The 20,745-nt window shown below is 43.4% G+C and overlaps 1 protein-coding gene across 3 annotated transcripts; it reads right to left on the bottom strand.

Annotated features, from left to right (window-relative positions):
• Positions 1 to 5,637: 5,637 nt before the first annotated feature.
• LOC110969592 (deoxyribonuclease gamma-like) lies at positions 5,638 to 16,471 on the bottom strand. 3 transcript variants are annotated; one of them, XM_022219710.2, is made up of 10 exons: positions 15,913 to 16,467; positions 15,566 to 15,708; positions 14,501 to 14,589; positions 14,294 to 14,305; positions 9,862 to 9,948; positions 7,585 to 7,682; positions 7,394 to 7,506; positions 6,677 to 6,834; positions 6,503 to 6,599; positions 5,638 to 6,154 (listed from the first exon to the last, which is right to left on the bottom strand). In XM_022219710.2, the coding sequence occupies exons 1-10, from the start codon at positions 15,956 to 15,958 to the stop codon at positions 6,032 to 6,034; spliced, it is 966 nt and encodes a 321-aa protein (XP_022075402.2). In that variant the 5' UTR covers positions 15,959 to 16,467; the 3' UTR covers positions 5,638 to 6,031. The 3 variants fall into 3 exon arrangements, with proteins under 3 accessions (XP_022075402.2, XP_022075401.1, XP_051806217.1); XM_022219709.2 differs by having other exon boundaries at positions 15,789 to 16,465; XM_051950257.1 differs by lacking the exon at positions 14,294 to 14,305 and having other exon boundaries at positions 15,913 to 16,471.
• Between the last annotated feature and the right edge of the window lie 4,274 nt (positions 16,472 to 20,745).

Consider the following 20,745-nt stretch of genomic DNA (forward strand, 5'->3'; position numbering starts at 1 on the left):
TATCCAGATGTAGAAATGTTTGAAGTCCGTTTTCCACATCTGGAAAGTAATTGAACACCTAAATGAACTCTGCACACCTTTAAATCTTAAGCAGCAGCTATTTTATACAGACAGTTAAAGTAAAGCTGTCACCTGCCTTGTTTATGTAGAAAATGTAAAGTATAGATAAAAAACTACAACATAACATGGATTCATCCATCAGAAATAATATTCCACTCAACCAAACACTTCTGTAGTGCATCTGATGACCAACACTGAATTTCACAGTATTTACTGCAGCAACTCTTCATTTAGCAGCTGTTTGTTTTCCCTAGGGAAACAACGTTTAAAGCAGCATTTTACAGGATTTATTCTTGCTTCTATTTGCTCCTGAAACGTGACATCTTTTAGCCTGCACAGGTGCATCAGTATCAGGCATCATGTCCTGAGCAGCAGCAGCTTCAGCATGTCAGTGAAGTCCTTACTGTATGTGTGAGCTTTGTTTTATTAACGGTCATTACTGAGAAAACTTGCTCACAAACGTGCACAAGCTGGGATTATGGGATCTGTAGTTTGTGTGTTATCAGCGCTTCATATTGTCGGTCCATTAATAAAAATAACAAATCAATGTTAAATGATCTCGCGGGCTGGATACAGTTGTATTACGGGGCAGATTCGGCCCGCGGGCCTTGAGTTTGACACGTGCTCTGCAGTTATTCGGACAATGTGGGCGCAGTTTGTGTCTCTTTGGTGTCATTTTGTGTTTACTGTGCATCTCTGAGGTCATTGTGTCTCTCTGAGGCTTTGTGTCTCTCTGTGGTCGTTTTGGGTCTCTGTGGTCGTTTTGGGTCTCTGGTCGTTTTGTCTCTCTGTGGTCGTTTTGGGTCTCTCTGGTCGTTTTGGGTCTCTCTGGTCGTTTTGGGTCTCTCTGGTCGTTTTGGGTCTCTGGTCGTTTTGGGTCTCTGTGGTCGTTTTGGGTCTCTGGTCGTTTTGGGTCTCTGTGGTCGTTTTGTCTCTCTGTGGTCGTTTTGTCTCTCTGTGGTCGTTTTGGGTCTCTCTGGTCGTTTTGTCTCTCTCTGGTCGTTTTGGGTCTCTGGTCGTTTTGGGTCTCTGTGGTCGTTTTGTCTCTCTGTGGTCGTTTTGTCTCTCTGTGGTCGTTTTGGGTCTCTCTGTGGTCGTTTTGGGTCTCTCTGGTCGTTTTGGGTCTCTGGTCGTTTTGTCTCTCTGTGGTCGTTTTGTCTCTCTGTGGTCGTTTTGGGTCTCTCTGTGGTCGTTTTGGGTCTCTCTGGTCGTTTTGGGTCTCTCTGGTCGTTTTGTCTCTCTCTGGTCGTTTTGGGTCTCTGTGGTCGTTTTGGGTCTCTGGTCGTTTTGGGTCTCTGTGGTCGTTTTGTGTCTCTGTGGTCGTTTTGGGTCTCTGGTCGTTTTGGGTCTCTCTGGTCGTTTTGTCTCTCTGTGGTCGTTTTGTCTCTCTGTGGTCGTTTTGGGTCTCTGGTCGTTTTGGGTCTCTGTGGTCGTTTTGTCTCTCTGTGGTCGTTTTGTCTCTCTGTGGTCGTTTTGGGTCTCTCTGGTCGTTTTGTCTCTCTCTGGTCGTTTTGGGTCTCTCTGGTCGTTTTGTCTCTCTGTGGTCGTTTTGGGTCTCTCTGGTCGTTTTGGGTCTCTCTGGTCGTTTTGTCTCTCTGTGGTCGTTTTGTCTCTCTGTGGTCGTTTTGTCTCTCTGTGGTCGTTTTGGGTCTCTCTGGTCGTTTTGTCTCTCTGTGGTCGTTTTGTCTCTCTGTGGTCGTTTTGGGTCTCTGGTCGTTTTGGGTCTCTCTGGTCGTTTTGGGTCTCTCTGGTCGTTTTGTCTCTCTCTGGTCGTTTTGTCTCTCTGTGGTCGTTTTGGGTCTCTCTGGTCGTTTTGTCTCTCTCTGGTCGTTTTGGGTCTCTGTGGTCGTTTTGGGTCTCTGGTCGTTTTGGGTCTCTGTGGTCGTTTTGTCTCTCTGTGGTCGTTTTGGGTCTCTGGTCGTTTTGGGTCTCTGGTCGTTTTGTCTCTCTGTGGTCGTTTTGTCTCTCTGTGGTCGTTTTGGGTCTCTGGTCGTTTTGGGTCTCTGTGGTCGTTTTGTCTCTCTGTGGTCGTTTTGGGTCTCTGGTCGTTTTGGGTCTCTCTGGTCGTTTTGTCTCTCTGTGGTCGTTTTGTCTCTCTCTGGTCGTTTTGGGTCTCTCTGGTCGTTTTGGGTCTCTGTGGTCGTTTTGTCTCTCTGTGGTCGTTTTGTCTCTCTGTGGTCGTTTTGGGTCTCTCTGGTCGTTTTGTCTCTCTCTGGTCGTTTTGGGTCTCTCTGGTCGTTTTGTCTCTCTGTGGTCGTTTTGGGTCTCTCTGGTCGTTTTGGGTCTCTCTGGTCGTTTTGTCTCTCTGTGGTCGTTTTGTCTCTCTCTGGTCGTTTTGTCTCTCTGTGGTCGTTTTGGGTCTCTCTGGTCGTTTTGTGTCTCTCTGGTCGTTTTGTCTCTCTGTGGTCGTTTTGTCTCTCTGTGGTCGTTTTGGGTCTCTCTGGTCGTTTTGTCTCTCTGGTCGTTTTGTCTCTCTGTGGTCGTTTTGGGTCTCTCTGGTCGTTTTGGGTCTCTCTGGTCGTTTTGGGTCTCTGTGGTCGTTTTGGGTCTCTCTGGTCGTTTTGGGTCTCTCTGGTCGTTTTGGGTCTCTGGTCGTTTTGTCTCTCTGTGGTCGTTGTGTCTCTCTGTGGTCGCTTTGGGTCTCTCTGGTCGTTTTGGGTCTCTCTGGTCGTTTTGGGTCTCTGGTCGTTTTGTCTCTCTGTGGTCGTTTTGGTTCTCTCTGGTCGTTTTGGGTCTCTCTGGTCGTTTTGGGTCTCTCTGGTCGTTTTGGGTCTCTGGTCGTTTTGTCTCTCTGTGGTCGTTTTGTCTCTCTGGTCGTTTTGGGTCTCTCTGGTCGTTTTGTCTCTCTGTGGTCGTTTTGTCTCTCTGTGGTCGTTTTGTCTCTCTCTGGTCGTTTTGGGTCTCTGGTCGTTTTGTCTCTCTGTGGTCGTTTTGTCTCTCTGTGGTCGTTTTGTCTCTCTCTGGTCGTTTTGGGTCTCTGGTCGTTTTGTCTCTCTGTGGTCGTTTTGGGTCTCTCTGGTCGTTTTGGGTCTCTCTGTGGTCGTTTTGTCTCTCTCTGGTCGTTTTGGGTCTCTGGTCGTTTTGTCTCTCTGTGGTCGTTTTGTCTCTCTCTGGTCGTTTTGGGTCTCTCTGGTCGTTTTGTCTCTCTGTGGTCGTTTTGGGTCTCTCTGGTCGTTTTGGGTCTCTCTGGTCGTTTTGGGTCTCTGGTCGTTTTGTCTCTCTGTGGTCGTTGTGTCTCTCTGTGGTCGTTTTGGGTCTCTCTGGTCGTTTTGGGTCTCTCTGGTCGTTTTGGGTCTCTCTGGTCGTTTTGTCTCTCTGTGGTCGTTTTGTCTCTCTGGTCGTTTTGGGTCTCTCTGGTCGTTTTGTCTCTCTGTGGTCGTTTTGTCTCTCTGTGGTCGTTTTGTCTCTCTCTGGTCGTTTTGGGTCTCTGGTCGTTTTGTCTCTCTGTGGTCGTTTTGTCTCTCTCTGGTCGTTTTGGGTCTCTCTGGTCGTTTTGTCTCTCTGTGGTCGTTTTGGGTCTCTCTGGTCGTTTTGGGTCTCTCTGGTCGTTTTGGGTCTCTCTGGTCGTTTTGGGTCTCTGGTCGTTTTGTCTCTCTGTGGTCGTTGTGTCTCTCTGTGGTCGTTTTGGGTCTCTCTGGTCGTTTTGGGTCTCTCTGGTCGTTTTGGGTCTCTCTGGTCGTTTTGGGTCTCTGGTCGTTTTGGGTCTCTGGTCGTTTTGTCTCTCTGTGGTCGTTTTGGGTCTCTCTGGTCGTTTTGGGTCTCTCTGGTCGTTTTGGGTCTCTCTGGTCGTTTTGGGTCTCTGGTCGTTTTGTCTCTCTGTGGTCGTTTTGTCTCTCTGTGGTCGTTTTGTCTCTCTGGTCGTTTTGGGTCTCTCTGGTCGTTTTGTCTCTCTGTGGTCGTTTTGTCTCTCTGTGGTCGTTTTGTCTCTCTCTGGTCGTTTTGGGTCTCTGGTCGTTTTGTCTCTCTGTGGTCGTTTTGTCTCTCTGTGGTCGTTTTGGGTCTCTCTGGTCGTTTTGTCTCTCTGTGGTCGTTTTGGGTCTCTCTGGTCGTTTTGGGTCTCTCTGGTCGTTTTGGGTCTCTGGTCGTTTTGGGTCTCTCTGGTCGTTTTGTCTCTCTGTGGTCGTTTTGGGTCTCTCTGGTCGTTTTGGGTCTCTCTGGTCGTTTTGGGTCTCTCTGGTCGTTTTGGGACTCTCTGGTCGTTTTGGGTCTCTCTGGTCGTTTTGTCTCTCTGTGGTCGTTTTGTCTCTCTGTGGTCGTTTTGGGTCTCTCTGTGGTCGTTTTGGGTCTCTGTGGTCGTTTTGTCTCTCTGTGGTCGTTTTGGGTCTCTCTGGTCGTTTTGGGTCTCTCTGGTCGTTTTGTCTCTCTGTGGTCGTTTTGTCTCTCTGTGGTCGTTTTGGGTCTCTGTGGTCGTTTTGGGTCTCTGTGGTCGTTTTGTCTCTCTGTGGTCGTTTTGGGTCTCTCTGGTCGTTTTGGGTCTCTCTGGTCGTTTTGTCTCTCTGTGGTCGTTTTGGGTCTCTCTGGTCGTTTTGTCTCTCTGTGGTCGTTTTGTCTCTCTGTGGTCGTTTTGGGTCTCTCTGTGGTCGTTTTGTCTCTCTGTGGTCGTTTTGGGTCTCTCTGGTCGTTTTGTCTCTCTCTGGTCGTTTTGTCTCTCTGTGGTCGTTTTGTCTCTCTCTGGTCGTTTTGTCTCTCTGTGGTCGTTTTGGGTCTCTGTGGTCGTTTTGGGTCTCTCTGGTCGTTTTGGGTCTCTCTGGTCGTTTTGTCTCTCTGTGGTCGTTTTGTCTCTCTGTGGTCGTTTTGTCTCTCTGTGGTCGTTTTGTCTCTCTGGTCGTTTTGTCTCTCTGTGGTCGTTTTGGGTCTCTCTGGTCGTTTTGTCTCTCTGTGGTCGTTTTGTCTCTCTCTGGTCGTTTTGTCTCTCTCTGGTCGTTTTGTCTCTCTCTGGTCGTTTTGGGTCTCTCTGGTCGTTTTGGGTCTCTCTGGTCGTTTTGGGTCTCTCTGTGGTCGTTTTGGGTCTCTCTGTGGTCGTTTTGGGTCTCTGTGGTCGTTTTGGGTCTCTCTGGTCGTTTTGTCTCTCTGTGGTCGTTTTGGGTCTCTCTGGTCGTTTTGGGTCTCTCTGGTCGTTTTGGGTCTCTCTGTGGTCGTTTTGGGTCTCTCTGTGGTCGTTTTGGGTCTCTCTGTGGTCGTTTTGGGTCTCTGTGGTCGTTTTGTCTCTCTGTGGTCGTTTTGGGTCTCTCTGTGGTCGTTTTGGGTCTCTGTGGTCGTTTTGTCTCTCTGTGGTCGTTTTGGGTCTCTCTGGTCGTTTTGTCTCTCTGTGGTCGTTTTGGGTCTCTGTGGTCGTTTTGTGTCTGAGGCTTTTTGTGTCCGTTTGTGGTGGTTTTGTGTGTTTGTGGTGGTTTTGTTGTCATTTTGTCTAATTTTGTCTCTCTGAGGTCATTTTAGTGATTTTGTGCCTCTCAGGGCCTCGGACTCTTTAAATCCATCTATTTCTGGTCCTGTCGACTCTGTTGTGTGTTTTTGTGTTGTCTGACCTGAATGAAACTTTAATGTTTAAAAAACAAATCAATGACGACATTTTAATCCTTTAAATTCAAACATAATAAACTTTATTGAGCATTATAAAAACACAAACGAATTCCGACATTTTGTGAATATTTACAGCAGCTTCTGGACAGACCTGAGCCACAAACACAGGAAGTGGAACCACAGAAAGCAGGAAACTAAAACCAACAGTCCACAAGTAGAGTGTTCCACTGCTGAACGGCATTATGGGTAATAACCTGCTGACATCACAGCTCATGTTTAAAGAGTGTTGGATAAACAGAAACTCACAGCTTCAGTTCTGCAACTTTAAACCTCCTGAAGCTTCGGTTCCTCTCCGCTGTGAGGAACCAAAAACAGAAACTCGCTTAAAGACACCTGAGACCACACAGAACCAACGAGAACCTCATCTGGATAAAAACGTTCTTTTCGGACGTCACAGGACGAACTGGCCAATCACAGACAACAGGAGCAGCAGGAGGGGCGAGGCCTGGAGCAGGAAGGGGGCGGAGCTTTTCAGTCTCACCTCAATGGGGAAATGATCGCTCACCTCGAGAACCTGCAGACAGGAGTTCACACGGATCAGAACCACGGTTTAACTGACGCCATCGGACCAGAACTTCAGCAAAAATAGATTCTTTATTAAAAAACCCTACGGGGTAAAAAAAAAAAACACATCAAAGAATGGTTCCTTGAAGCGCCATGTCGTCACTCCAAGGATCTTTAGCAAAAACAGGAGACGGTTCTTTAATAAACCCACAAAAATGCCTAAAGGAACCATTAAAGACGGTTCCTTTCGGCACCTAAACGGTGCTTCAAAGAACAAGTTCTAAGATGCCACTTTGGATTCGTGAAACCAAGACGAACATTTTTATCGACCAAATGATTGATTCCTTCAGGTTCTCACCCTGGTCTGGGACAGTTTGAAGTCCTTGGCGAAGTTGAAGACTTGAGCAGAAAACGGTCTGATGGCCTTCAGGAAGGGTTCTCCGTGGACCACGATCCTGATACACCAAGAACAAGATTAACAGCAACACAAACACAAAAATAACGTTTAAATAATACGGACACACACACACACCTGTCGTAAGCACAGTTGGTGTCGTCCGTCACCGTCGTGTCGACTTTGTCTCCGATCAACCAGGAGAAGTTTGGGTTCTTGAAAAGTCGGATTTTCTTGCGGTCGCTTCTGGTGACGTAGGCACAGCTGGCGTGGAAATCTCCAAGGAACATCACATTCTACCAACACAAGAACGTAGAACAGCAGCTCTGGTAAGGGTTAGGGTTAGGTTAGGTGTTACCATCACAGTAACACCTTCAGGCAAAACCTGGAACCAGCCAGTTAGAACTGAAGAAGGTGGAACATTTTCAAGAACCAAAAAAAAAGTCCAGCTGCTTCTACTGAAGCACGGATGACAATCATCTATCCCAGGAGGTGAAATTCAGTAGAACCAAACACCTTTGACCCACAAGTTCTTATGAGGTTCTGGTTCTTTGAGCTCAGGAACCAGAATTACACTTGAGGAACGGAAAGAAACACGTCAGACTATTCTACAGAAAGACTTCCTCCTGCTGTTAACGTTAGACACACGATAACACGGTTGGTCTATGTGCCAGTAAGTTTAAGGCGTTTCAATGAGTGTAGAACATCCGATTCGATGGTTCTAGAACATCAGATTCGATGTTCCAGCATCAATGCGGTGATTCACAGCTGACAGAAACACCTGAACTCTCACTTCCCGTTTTAAAACTCTGGTGTCTAAGTGGTTCTAGTACCCCTGAGATCCTGGTTCCTCACCTTGTTGTTCCACTTCTTGCTGACTTCCTGGAAGACGTCGTAGAGCCGGTCGATCTCGTGGACCGCCTTACTGGGCTCGGAGTGAAGCGGAACCAGAACAAACTCCTTGATTGCTGCAGAACAGAGAAGAAGGAGGTGAACCTCGGCCGGCTTGGTTCAAAAGGTCACTGTTGGGTTCTGTGTCTACTGACCGGTTCTGTTGCTCTGGAACTGAACAACAAACGGTTCTCTGACGAAGGACTGTTTGCTGGAGTACTGGTGCTGACCCGTCAGGTTCACAGTCTCGGTTCTGTTCAGAGAACAGCAACAGATTAGTGTTGGTTAAAGCTGGTTGAAGAAACACTGAACAGAACCAGATCTAGGGTTCCGACTGTGACTCCTGGAGGATTCGAACTGACCTGGTGTCAGTTTTAGCAGAACACTGACAAACATTCTTCGGTTTCACAAACATCCAGCAGCCATGAACCCAGAATATGCTACTAGAGGTACGGACCCGTTTAGGTCACTGAAGAGCTGGCGCCGGTTAACTACTATTTGCTGCACATTACAGGCAGTTTATATGAATGACTTTGACGGCGAACATTGTATAATTTAACCAAAAATACACCGTCTCCTCTCACACTTTAGACAATGTAGTTTTTACGCTTCTAGACGCCGTGTCTAAATTGTTTGAAGTCCAGTTCCTATTAATTAGTTTACCGCGTTCAGTGGTGGAAGCGGCTGACGAACTCCATTGCAAATGTTCCCATTTAATTTCGGACGCTAATTTACAAGATAGAGTTAAGGATGTCGAATATGAAACAAACACTCGTGAATGGTGAGGAGCAGCTCTTTAATTCGGCATGAATTAAAAAACCCACAAACTCGATTTACTGTGATATTGTGAGATTTGTTTGTGGTGATGTAACTTAGCCATTCAACAGAGTCCGCTAACATTAAAGTGACTGTGACAGTGTCTGTGTTGACAGACGTAGAAAATACGTCAGGGTTTTGTTTAGGTTGTTAATATGTAATAGTCTGTCGCTACTTTTGAAGGTAAAAAAATACTTGTAGTTTGCTGGCTGTTAGTTCCGCCATTTGTTTTGTTTGCTGTTTGTGCTTTATTAGAACAGGGTCACGTGAATAAAAAGTTTTGCTATTTTTAATAGTAGTGCTGATTTCAACCCCCAAATCGCTGTCCGTGAAAAAGTCAGATAATGATGTTGGACTTTTCCACAGACAACGATGACCCCAGCACACTGATTGTAAAATATTTCTTGTAACTTTATTGGAACTTGATATTGATATTTTTAATACAGTGTTATATAATGTGTTTACATCATTAAATACTGATGTTCAAATTCCATGAAGAGCAGATGACTGACATGACAGGCTCAGCACGCAGATTCACCTCGAATCAGGAAGTGCCTTCATCAGCGTCGCTCGCTCATTAATATTTACGTCCGTCGGATTACCAGCCAATCACGAAGCGCGTTCATCAGCCGGCTCATTAATATTTATGCCAGACTCATTAATATTTAATGAGTCTGGCAGGCCACAGGCTACAGGTACGGTCCGTATCTGTAGACACTACCTATTTAATATGTTCTAACCAAAGGAACCCAGAAGTTCTGCAGATTCTTACGTTAAATTTACTTAGACGATTATTAAGTTTGTTAACGAAGTAGAAAAATGTGGATCCACAAAGAACTCTCTGGAAAATGGTTCCTTAAAGAAGCTATTTTGCTAAACTTCGTTTGAAGCACCACTGATGGCGCCTAAAGGAACCTTTTTAATGAATCTGACACACCTTAGAGGGTTCTTTTAAGGATCGCTAACAGAAATGGTTCTTTAAAGAACCCCTCTCTGCTAATGTTCTACTGGAGTATTATTTATGTAAAGATGTCTGTTAGCATAGCTACCTTAGCACCAGAGATGTTTTCTAATTCTGTCCACCAAGACACAAAAGCTTCCTGTAATAAAGAACTCATTCTGACGTCAAGAACTAGAACCTCTGGAAACAAACACAGAAATAACAATAATAATAATAATAGAACAAAAACAAACAAAACCAGATGGAACATAAATAAACAGACATCCAGGTATCATGGAGTTAGAGCCCAGACCAGAACCAGAACACGAGGTTTGATTTTCTGAGCCGTTAGTACAGTCCGGTATGTTTATAGTTTAGAGATATTTTAATCCTTAATATATAAATTCTTCAGTTGAATTCACACCTTTGGTATCAGTGCAGGGTTCTAGCCTCAGTGTTTAACAGGATTTAATTACTATCAGGGGCAGAACAGTGGAGATTTAAAATCCGGTTCTTCAGCTGGAAACAAACATTCCTGAATGAGTTTCTGTTTGCTGCAGGACACCCTCTTACTGCTTCAGAAAACATTCTAACGTGCTGTTTGCACCTCATTTGAGTTTTTTCTACTCGGTGTGACCTCACAGGAAGTGATGCGATGAGTCCAGGTGAGTCCTACCTGTAGATGAAGACGTACTGCTGCATGTCACCAGGAGAGTTTCCTAGACTCTGACTGGACACCGCCTTGTAGGTGAAGTCGTCGTACCTTGAAGAACAGACGGAGAGAAACTGGTGAAAACAGCAGGCAGAACCCAAACAGAACACCAGTCCAACACAACCAATCACAACCACAAAGATTAACAGTGATTGATATGATCAGGTCAGAATCAGTCAGTTCACGTGAAGCCAGATCAGAACCGAGTTCATAATAAAGTCTGGTTCTAGATCCTGGTTCTAGATCCTGGTTCTAGGCTGCTTCAGGAGATAAACTCAGATTTAAACTCACATCCAGATGACTGCTTTCTTCTCTGTGTTCTGCTGTTTTGGGCTGAACTGAACAGGAACCTGAAGGTGTTCGACCCAGAATACTGGCTGAAGATTAATTTAGAACTTTAGTTCACCAGCCGTTTCCTTCTAAACTGTTAGCAAACATTAAGGCTAACAACACTGAAGCTGAGCTAACAGATCCAGTAAAGCTGCACTTGAACTCCACTATTTAGTACTGAAAGGCACTAAATATAAAGTATATCTGTGTGTAAGTACATTATGTGATTTAAACTGTGCTTTTGAAAGCTTAATAACATGCTAACACTGAAGCTAAAGTAGCCTAGCTGTCTGACCTGCCCAGTGGTGGAAAGTACATCTCCAGTACAACATGGGGCTACTTGTACTAGTGTATTTTTATCAATAGTATAGTTCACTACATGTAAGAGGAACACGTGATGCTTTTACTGCAGTAAATACCCGGTTACTACTGATGCTAATCATGCTAAAGCTAGGGGTCTGTGTGGAGTCATGCTAATGCTAATGTTAAGTCTTCAGTAGAAAGAAACTGGATGTTTAAGGCGGACTGAAGGAACCAGAGGAGGGTTCTGCGAGAACGTTCACCACGTTTGTTTTTGGTGTATATTTTGTAGTTTATAACTTTAGTTCTAAATGAGTCACTTTAAAGAGAAACAAATCAGAATTCTGTTGTTTTGAGCTTTAATGTCCATGATGATCTCATAAAGTTGGGTTTAGATTATTTACATTGTTGGTTTTAATCCTTAATATTTAAATTCCATAATCAGTCTTTATTATTTACATTTAATGGGTTCTTTCAGAACACTAAACATCTTCCTCTACTGAAGCACTTTGGCTGAAATTCTGCTGTAGATGTTTGAATAACTGAGAACCAGAAGAGGCTCTCCAAAGTTCTAGTCTTAGTCTGGTTCTCCTCACCAGGCAGGTAGAACTGAAGAAGCTTCACTGTGGAACATCTTCAAGAACCACAGAAGAAATGCTCTCTAATTTGTTTTTATTTAAGTGCTGAGATAGATTTTTATATAATTCTACGTTTAAAGAACCTTTAATTTCTAAAGTTCCAGAAATAAAATAATCGCTCTGATAGCTGGACTTTTCTTCTTCTGTGGTGCTTTAATGGCTTCAGTCTGAGAAATACTTTGGTTCTGGACCTCCTGGTAAAACCCTGGAACATCTCAAAGGAACCCTCACTGCTGGTGAAAGTATTACATCCAGCTGCTAACACTTGTGTACTTTTACCTCAGTGTGTCTGAAATGCAGTATTTTTTGTGCTGTGTTCCACCACTGGGCAGCAAGCTCCACATCAGTCTCACATTCCCTCAGAACCCCCTGGACGTTCCCTCAGAACCCCCTGGACGTTCCCTCAGAACCCCGCATGCATTTAGACAGGCAGTAATCACAGTATGGTTTGTGATTAGTCAGAAACCCTGAAGCATTTCCATTCACAGAGCAGTTAGCTAACGGCTAACGAAGCATATGGACCCCAGTTAACCAGCTGACAGAATACGAAGGAACCCTCCACCAGTAGAACCAGTTAGAACAGAAGCAGCAGCTGAATGCAGGAGCAGCAAAGTTTAGTGTTCTAGATATTTAGATGAATTCCAGGTTTTCTGGCGTTCAGTTTCCTTCTTCAGCCTCCATGTTTCAGTTCATCAAATTAACTAGAACCATTACAGAACCGAGTCTCAGCTTTAAAGTTACATGAGTTTAGCGGGTTTTAGAGTCCCATTAAAGTCAGAATAAAGAATAAATCTAGAAATCTGCTGAAACTAAAGCTGAGACGTGATCATAGAACCTTTAATCTGACAGAACAAAGTGAAACGAAGAACCTGAAGAACGGCAGAAATGTCAGAGTTAAACTTTGTGGATAAATGATTTACCTGAACATCAGCAGTAATGACAGGAAACACAAATAAACACAAGTTTAAGAATAAAGAGGATTCTATTAGAAGATTATCAAAACTTTACTGCAGTAAAAGTACAGAAGAGTCACAGCAGCTGATCCTCACACTGGGATCTATTAGGATCTACTGAGATCTATTAGGATCTCAGGGGAACTATCAGGATTTACTCGACTGTGTTTGGGTCTCTGTGGTGGATCTGACCAGGTACTTCATGGTTCCACCTTGGTGGAGGTTCTAAGGCAGGTGAGCTGCTGTTTCTAAGGTTTTTAAAGTGCTGGCGGAACCTCGTTTTACAGAACTTCTGCATCGTCACACTTTGGGTCCTCACATGTTCTGAGATCCAGGAACAGAAATAGTTCCTCATATCTGGAACACTTAAGGTCTTCAGGTAACTCAGACTTCAGAACCTTTAAGGTCCTTTAAGTAACTTCAGCTCTTGTTGTTAAATGGGGTTGATTAGAACCACCACATGATACAGAACATCATATGTTCAGTTTGGTTCCTCTAAGTTTGTTGTGTTGAAGAAGAGCAGCTCTGGAGATCCGTTCAGATTATCGTGACGTCACAGCGAGTTTGGTCAAACTAAAACTAATTGATTATCAGTTCTGATCCATTATTGGTTCTCAGCAGGTCCAGTTCCTCTGGAACTACCTGCAGCTGTTAACAGAACAGAATAAAGTTCTGTGCAGGTTAAACAAAGCTTTAGGGAGGTTCTCCTGGTCCTGGTGTTTCACAGGGTTCCTTACTGGGTCCTCTGAATGCTCTATGCATGTTCTAGACTACAACACATTCCACCTACAGAACTCCACAGCTCTGGGATATTGAGGGTTCCATAGGGAGCCTGTGGTTGTCATTGTTCTGCTGAGGTTCTGGTCAGGTTGAATGTGGGTACAGTATGTATAAAAATGTGTATAAAAGTGTGTAGAACATGTTTTTATCCAATTGTACTCTTTGGTACAATGACAACAAAACTTTCTGATTCAAAAAGGAAAACATGTTTTGTTCAGCTTGAAGATACAAGAACATCTTAGTATAATAACAGAACTGATTAAAGCATTGGTTCTACTGAAACAGTTCAATACACGTGGTAGAAAGTACAAGTGCTGAAGTATTTCCATGTTATACATTCAATTTCAAAGATATACTGCAGTAGAAGTATGAGGTGTATTGTTCTAGATGAAGGAACCCAGCAGTGTGTGATCTAGAACAATGACTTTCACTTATCTGCTGCTAAAACCTAAAATGTATTTTTCAGTTCTCTTGTAATCGAGAACTTTTACTTTACTGCTTTTTCTAACGTTAAAATCCATTTAATGGTCGTTAAAGCTGCGTTCTGTCAGAACAAACAAGCTGCTGGAAGGAACAAAGATCACACTTTATTCTGGAGAATCTGAGTCATGAAGCTGAATGAAGACTGAAAACATCCATCAGGCCATTAAACTCTCAACTAATGTCTCCTCATCCTTCTGTGGAGGTTCTCAGTCATCAGGTCCTGGTGATGGTTGGAGCTTCAGGAGAAACTAACTGGAGGTTCTGGAAGACATTTCTAGAAACAATTTCCAGAACCTCCAGCTGGAAACGTCTTCCAGAACTGGAGGTTCTGGAAGACGTTTCTAGACATTTCTAGAATTGACTTCCAGAACCTCCAGCTGGTTTGTCCTGAAGCTCCAACCATCTCCTCATTCTGTAGATGTTTTGTATCTCCATGTTTCCTCTCTACTCTGCTCAGCTTCTGTAGAAGACATTCCTCCATGCTGGATGGATCTCTAACAACCTGCTCCTCTGTCCTCTGTTTCTGCTGCATTTATCTGATTGGTCCAGGAGGTTTCTGGGGTAAAGAGACTCAGCACAGCAGGTAGAAAATCAAACTACTGAAGCTGAAAACACAGAAATGTTTCAGAATTCCTTTTCTCCAAATGTTGGAAAATAAAAGTCCAAAGGATGCAAAACGACTAGAACATGAAACAGTGATGAAGCTGAGAGGATTTAGCTTCTGATGGATCTAAGTTGATATTTGACCTAAACAGATGTAGAGAGGAGAGTAAGTCTGACATTTGAACAGATTCTCCACCATAAAGTGTTTATGATTCTACATCATAAAGGATTAGTCAGAGGATCAATCCAGGTGATTAGAATGATTAATGTGTGATTAGATGAGGATCCATGCTAAGAAATCCACCCTACCTGTTGGTTTCCCTGTTGGAGGCACAAACACAATCACCAGTTATGTTAATGACAGGAAGTGCAGCGGCCAACAGGAAGTTACATCATCAGCAAGTGTGTGTAGACACATGATAACTAAATACAGTCTGGACTGGGATTATGGGATGTTTGTTCCTGATGTATCTGACTCATGGAGACTCCTCTTGGTCCTGAACCTCCTGATCTCACCTGTTCAGAGCAGCCAGCAGCTTGTTGACGGCTTTTCCATCTGAATCCACCACATGCTGCAGCAGACAAACATCACAGCGAGACACCACCTGCAGGCAGGAGAACACATCTCACCAGCTTCATGGAACCCTTGATCAGCTTAGAACTCTAGTTCTAAACAGATCCTCAGATATCTCCTTAGGATCCAGGGTGGTTCCCTGAGGAACCTCAATAATCTGGACATTTTCAGATGTTTACATATTGATGTTTACGCGTTGATGTTTACATGTTTACTGTACATGTTGATGTTTACACATTTGCATGTTGATGTTTACATGTTGATATGTTGATGTTTACATGTTGTTGTTTATGAATGTGAGTGTGATTGTGTGTCTGTATATGTAGCCCTGTGACAGACTGGTGACCTGTCCAGGGTGTCCCCTGCCTTCACCAGAGTCAGCTGGGATAGACTCCAGCACCCCCCATGACCCTAGTGAGGATAAAGCGGTGTATAGAGGATGGATGGATGGATGTTGACATGTTTACATGTTTGCATGTTGATGTTTACTCATTTACTGTACATGTTGATGTTTACACGTTGATGTTTACTGTAGATGTTTACATGTTTACACATTTGCATGTTGATGTTTACATGTTTACTGTAGATGTTGATGTTTATGTGTTGATGTTTACACGCTTACACGTTTGCATGTTGATGTTTACGTGTTGATGTTTACACGTTGATGTTTACATGTTTACTGTAGATGTTGATGTTCACATGTTGACGTTTACATGTTTACACGTTTGCATGTTGATGTTTACACGTTGATGTTTACACGCTTACACGTTTGCATGTTGATGTTTACGTGTTGATCTAGATCAGTCAACATGTTTCTAGCAGAACCTGTTGACCTTCTTCAAAGTTCACAAACACTTTTTAATCAGATTTTATGTTCCTTCAGCTCGTCTTTCTGAAACGTTCACTAGAACCCTAAGTTTATGGAAGCAGAACCAGCTGCTGGGAAATACCCTGAAGGAAAAGAACCAGAAACTGGAGCGGGTTCTGTTGACCAGAACGGTTCTTACCCGGGTCAGAGTGTGGATCAGTTTGTAGTTGGAGGCCTTCTGCATGTTGAAGTTCTGGACGTTGTAAGAACAGATCCTGAAGTCTTGTGCTGCTCTGCAGATGGACAGCATGAAGATCAGACAGAACCACCTCATGGTTGGATCTGTGGAGAACATGGAGGTTACTGATGGAGAACCAGAACTTTATTAACAAGACATCAGAGGATGGAGCTGTTTGACAAACCTTCAGGAGGAAACGTTTATGAAAGTCAAAGTTCTAACTGGTCTTCAGAGCATTTCTAACAGAACCAGAACCTCCTCAGAACCATCTGGTTCTGCAGCAACATTATCAGTGATCAGAGTTCTACCTTCAGACTGGGAATATCTCCAGAGTTCCAGGTCCTTCAAGTCCATAGAGGAGAACGTCCCCTGGAGAAAGTTCTAGAGTAGACCTACTGGACATTTGTCAGTAGGTCTACTCTAGAACTTTGTCACTATTTCATCTCTGAGTCTTTTAAAGCTGCAGACAAACGGAATGTTCCAGATTTCATGCAGCTTCGTTCTGAGCCGACGTTCCTCTTAAAATCAACAACAGAAACTAGAACAGACGGAATGTTTCTCTGGGATTCAGCAGATAAATTCTCTGAGCTGAGTTTGTTTTTTAGCTCCAGCTGGGCGGTCGGACCGGTCTGAGCGTGCTCAGACCTGCAGCTGAACCGGTTCAGGTTTAAACTCTGTTTACTGCAGGTCTGTTCAATGCTTCACTCTGAATCTGTTAATAAATTAACTAAAACCATGAAGAGAACCTTTGTCCTGAAACTAAATAAAAGAGCAAACTCTGAAGCCGTCGGATCAGACCTGTGTTGAAATGATTCCTTCAGGCTTTATGGATTCTCAGGACTTCATTTAAAAACAGAAAAACTTTTATCAGAATTATTTCAATTCAATTTTATTTATATACAGTGCCTTGTGAAAGTATTCTTCCCCCTTGAACTTTTCAACCTTTCGCCACATTTCAGGCTTCAAACATAAAGATATAAAATTTTAATTTTTTGTCAAGAATCAACAACAAGTGGGACACAATCGTGAAGTGGAACAAAATTTATTGGATATTTTAAACTTTTTTAACAAATAAAAACCTGAAAAGTGGGGCGTGTAATATTATTGGGCCCCCTTGCATTAATACTTTGTAGCGCCACCTTTTGCTGCAGTTACAGCTGCAAGTCACTTGGGGTATGTCTCTATCAGTTTTGCACATCCAGAGACTGAAATTCTTGCCCATTCTTCCTTGCAAAACAGCTGGAGCTCAGTGAGGTTGGATGGAGAGCGTTTGTGAACAGCAGTCTTCAGCTCTGCCCACAGATTCTGGATTGGATTCAGGTCTGGACTTTGACTTGGCCATTCTAACACCTGGATACGTTTATTTGTCAACCATTCCATTGTAGATTTGGCTTTATGTTTTGGATCATTGTCCTGTTGGAAGATAAATCTCAGTCCCAGTCTCAGGTCTTTTGCAGACTCCAACAGGTTTTCTTCCAGAATGCTCCTGTATTTGGCTCCATTCATCTTCCCATCAATTTTAACCATCTTCCCTGTCCCTGCTGAAGAAAAGCAGGCCCAAACCATGAGGCTGCCACCACCATGTTTGACAGTGGGGATGGTGTGTTCAGGGTGATGAGCTGTGTTGCTTTTACGCCAAACATATGGTTTTGCATTGTGGCCAAAAAGTTGGATTTTGGTTTCATCTGACCAGAGCACCTTCTTCCACATGTTTGGTGTGTCTCCCAGGTGGCTTGTGGCAAACTTCAAACCAGACTTTTTATGGATATCTTTGAGAAATGGCTTTCTTCTTGCCACTCTTCCATAAAGGCCAGATTTGTGCAGTGTACCACTGATTGTTGTCCTATGGACAGACTCTCCCACCTCAGCTGTAGATCTCTGCAGTTCATCCAGAGTGATCATGGGCCTCTTGGCTGCATCTCTGATCAGTCTTCTCCTTGTTTCAGGTGAAAGTTTAGAGGGACGGCCGGGTCTTGGTAGATTTGCAGTGGTCTGATACTCCTTCCATTTCAATATGATTGCTTGCACAGTGCTCCTTGAGATGTTTAAAGCTTGGGAAATCTTTTTGTATCCAAATCCGGCTTTAAACTTCTCCACAACAGTATCTGGGACCTGCCTGGTGTGTTCCTTGGTCTTCATGATGCTCTCTGCACTTTAAACAGAACCCTGAGACTATCACAGAGCAGGTGCATTTATATGGAGACTTGATTACACACAGGTGGATTCTATTTATCATCATCAGTCATTTAGGACAACATTGGATCATTCAGAGATCCTCACTGAACTTCTGGAGTGAGTTTGCTGCACTGAAAGTAAAGGGGCCCAATAATATTGCACGCCCCACTTTTCAGGTTTTTATTTGTTAAAAAAGTATAAAATATCCAATAGATTTCATTCCACTTCACGATTGTGTCCCAATTGTTGTTGATTCTTGACAAAAAATTAAAATTTTATATCTTTATGTTTGAAGCCTGAAATGTGGCGAAAGGTTGAAAAGTTCAAGGGGGCCGAATACTTTCACAAGGCACTGTAGCATCAATTACAGTCAAATCGTCTCAAGACGCTTTACAGAACCCATAAGCCTGACCCCCAGAGCAAGCCCAAAGGAGACAGTGGCAGGAAAACACCCTTTTAACAGGGAAGAAACCTCGAGCAGAACCCGGCTCTATATAGGGGGGACCCATCTGCCTGCTGGCCGGGGGGGTTGAGAGGGACAACAACATTTACAATTATTTAAAACGTGGACTGATCTCACCAACATCATTTCTGATTAGAACAAATAAATATTTATTCAGTTTCATCTTTGGATCCTGAAATGTTCCTTTGTTTTTCTTCATGGCCCAAAAAAAACTAAAGTGGAACATTTTCCTGTAATGTAGAACCTCAGAGGATGCTCAGAACCGTAGAAATGAACAGACTGTTTACAGCACAAATAAACAATCTGATCAGTTCAAACGCTGATTGAAGGTTTAAATCCAGAATGAATCCTGGAGAACCTCCAGAGCACGATCATTTTACATTGATTTATTATTAGGCTCATTCCAGGTGAAATGACCAGATATTCTCTGGGGGTGTTGCTGCACCATCTTCAAATTAGTCCTAAATTTGTATGCCGTTAAATAGTCACAAAAGTACTTTCTATGCAAAATTGTAGGCCTGTAACTCAAATAGTTTCTGAGTTGTGGGGGTCTGAAATTTTCAGAATTTGGGCTATAAAAAGCCTCGCCAGTGTTTTTTGCATCTTTAAGTGGTTATTTCTCAGCCTCTAGACATACCAGAGAGCTGTGAGTTGGTAAACAAGGCCTCTGCATGTAGCTAGTGCCCCACAAACATCCCCAGGTGTTTCCCTACACTCTGCAGGCCGTGGGGATTGATAAAAATGATAAAAATTAAGAGACACCTACTCATGAGTGGGGTTTGGACCTTAAAAGTACTAGAAATACTGCACAGAAGTGTTCTAACACCCCTGGGTTCCATTCTACACAAACTTGTGTGATAACTTAGCAAACTGGAGCTTTCTAGGTACCTCAGTTTGGAAAATATGAGCTCCCAAAGTTGGACGAGATTTTTAATTGGCTATTTTTGGGGGCAAAAATCTCAATGTGGGACAGGTACCAGAGACCCCAAATTTTTCTACAAGACAGTTCCATCTGTCTTCTATCACTGTACAAAAAAGCAGCAGGGTTATATTTGTAGTTACTGAGATATTCTTACTCAAAATGGCATGGGTGATGTCAAAATGTTTTTTTGCTTTTCACTACTTTAAATTGGGATACAAGTATTTGTAGTCATTCCAATGGTAGTATTATGTATGTTTGGTTCTTCAAATGATCAGCTCGTCAGCAAGCCTCAGCAGAAGCCTGATGACGAGCTGATCATTTGAGTCAGGTGTGTTGGAGCAGGGAAACATCTAAAACATGCAGGACATGGGGTCCTGAGGAACAGGGTTGAGAACCACTGGTCTGAACGACGCCTACGAATAAAATCTATTATTGTTATCAACAACAAGAATAAAAACAACAGGGAGACATTTTTTCTCCTCAAGCATAAAGTTCATCACAACAACCTTCACAGATTCATCCACAGAACGTGAAGAAGCACAAATAAAGACCAGTTCTGTTCTGGTTCTGGTTAACAGAACGTTCCTAGTTGGTGGACCAATGGCTGCAGCTGAAAACAATGACATCATGATGACTCAGTGATGACAAACACATGAATCATTTTAGAGGATTTACAAACTCGACAACACATTTCAGCATGTTGTGGGTCGGTTCTGTTCAGGTTCTGTTGAGGTTGGACCCGTCTAAACGGACCTTTATCTCCTCGGTAACGGGTTTGTGTTAACGGTGTTTCTGTTTACAGTCTATAAAGATTTAAATCTGACACTTTCTGCTGTGGTTCTATGAAACAGAACTTCAACATTCCATCTCAGACCAGAACCCAGCTCCTGCAGCCTCCAGTGTTCTGTGGACCAGCACCATAGGAACAGGTGTTTATTAATGATCCAGTTTAAACATTGAAGCTCTAAACTCCCACTGTCCCTGAACTCATCGCGATGATATTTCCCTCCATGTTTGAAGTCCAGTTAATGTTTAAGATGAGAAAACACTGAAACTTAATTGAAGTGACCCAGATTACCCAGAATGCACCTGGATAGGAGCAGAACCTCCTCAGCTCTCCAACCGAAGCTGTTCTTTAACATAAAATTCTGATTTTGAACCATACGACAGCGTTACTTATTTAAAAACGACAATTCAGAAGAGTTGTGCTTCCCTGCCGACATGTTTCCACAGCCTCTGTCTTCTTCTTCCAATTGCCGGTTTCAAATAAGCAACATTATTGTATCATATATAACAATAAAATGAACCGAATCCAACGGATTCAGAACCGTTCTAACATGTTTGTTTAGTTTAACTGAAGCTGCTTTTTAAATAAAGTTTCTGCTGCAGGACGATCAAACAAACTATTAACTGGATCCAGGAACAAACTCTCTCCTCTCAGTCTGGTTTCAGGAAACAAATGTCTGAACGTTTGGAGATAAAAGTTAAAGAACTAAAACCAGAACCAGAACCAGCCGGACCGAAGCGAGCAAACAGCTCCTTACCTGCTCAAGGTGAGTCGACCGTGTGAAGCTTCCGTCT

This window comes from Acanthochromis polyacanthus, chromosome 6 (assembly GCF_021347895.1).
Source record: "Acanthochromis polyacanthus isolate Apoly-LR-REF ecotype Palm Island chromosome 6, KAUST_Apoly_ChrSc, whole genome shotgun sequence".
Lineage (NCBI taxonomy): Eukaryota > Metazoa > Chordata > Actinopteri > Pomacentridae > Acanthochromis > Acanthochromis polyacanthus.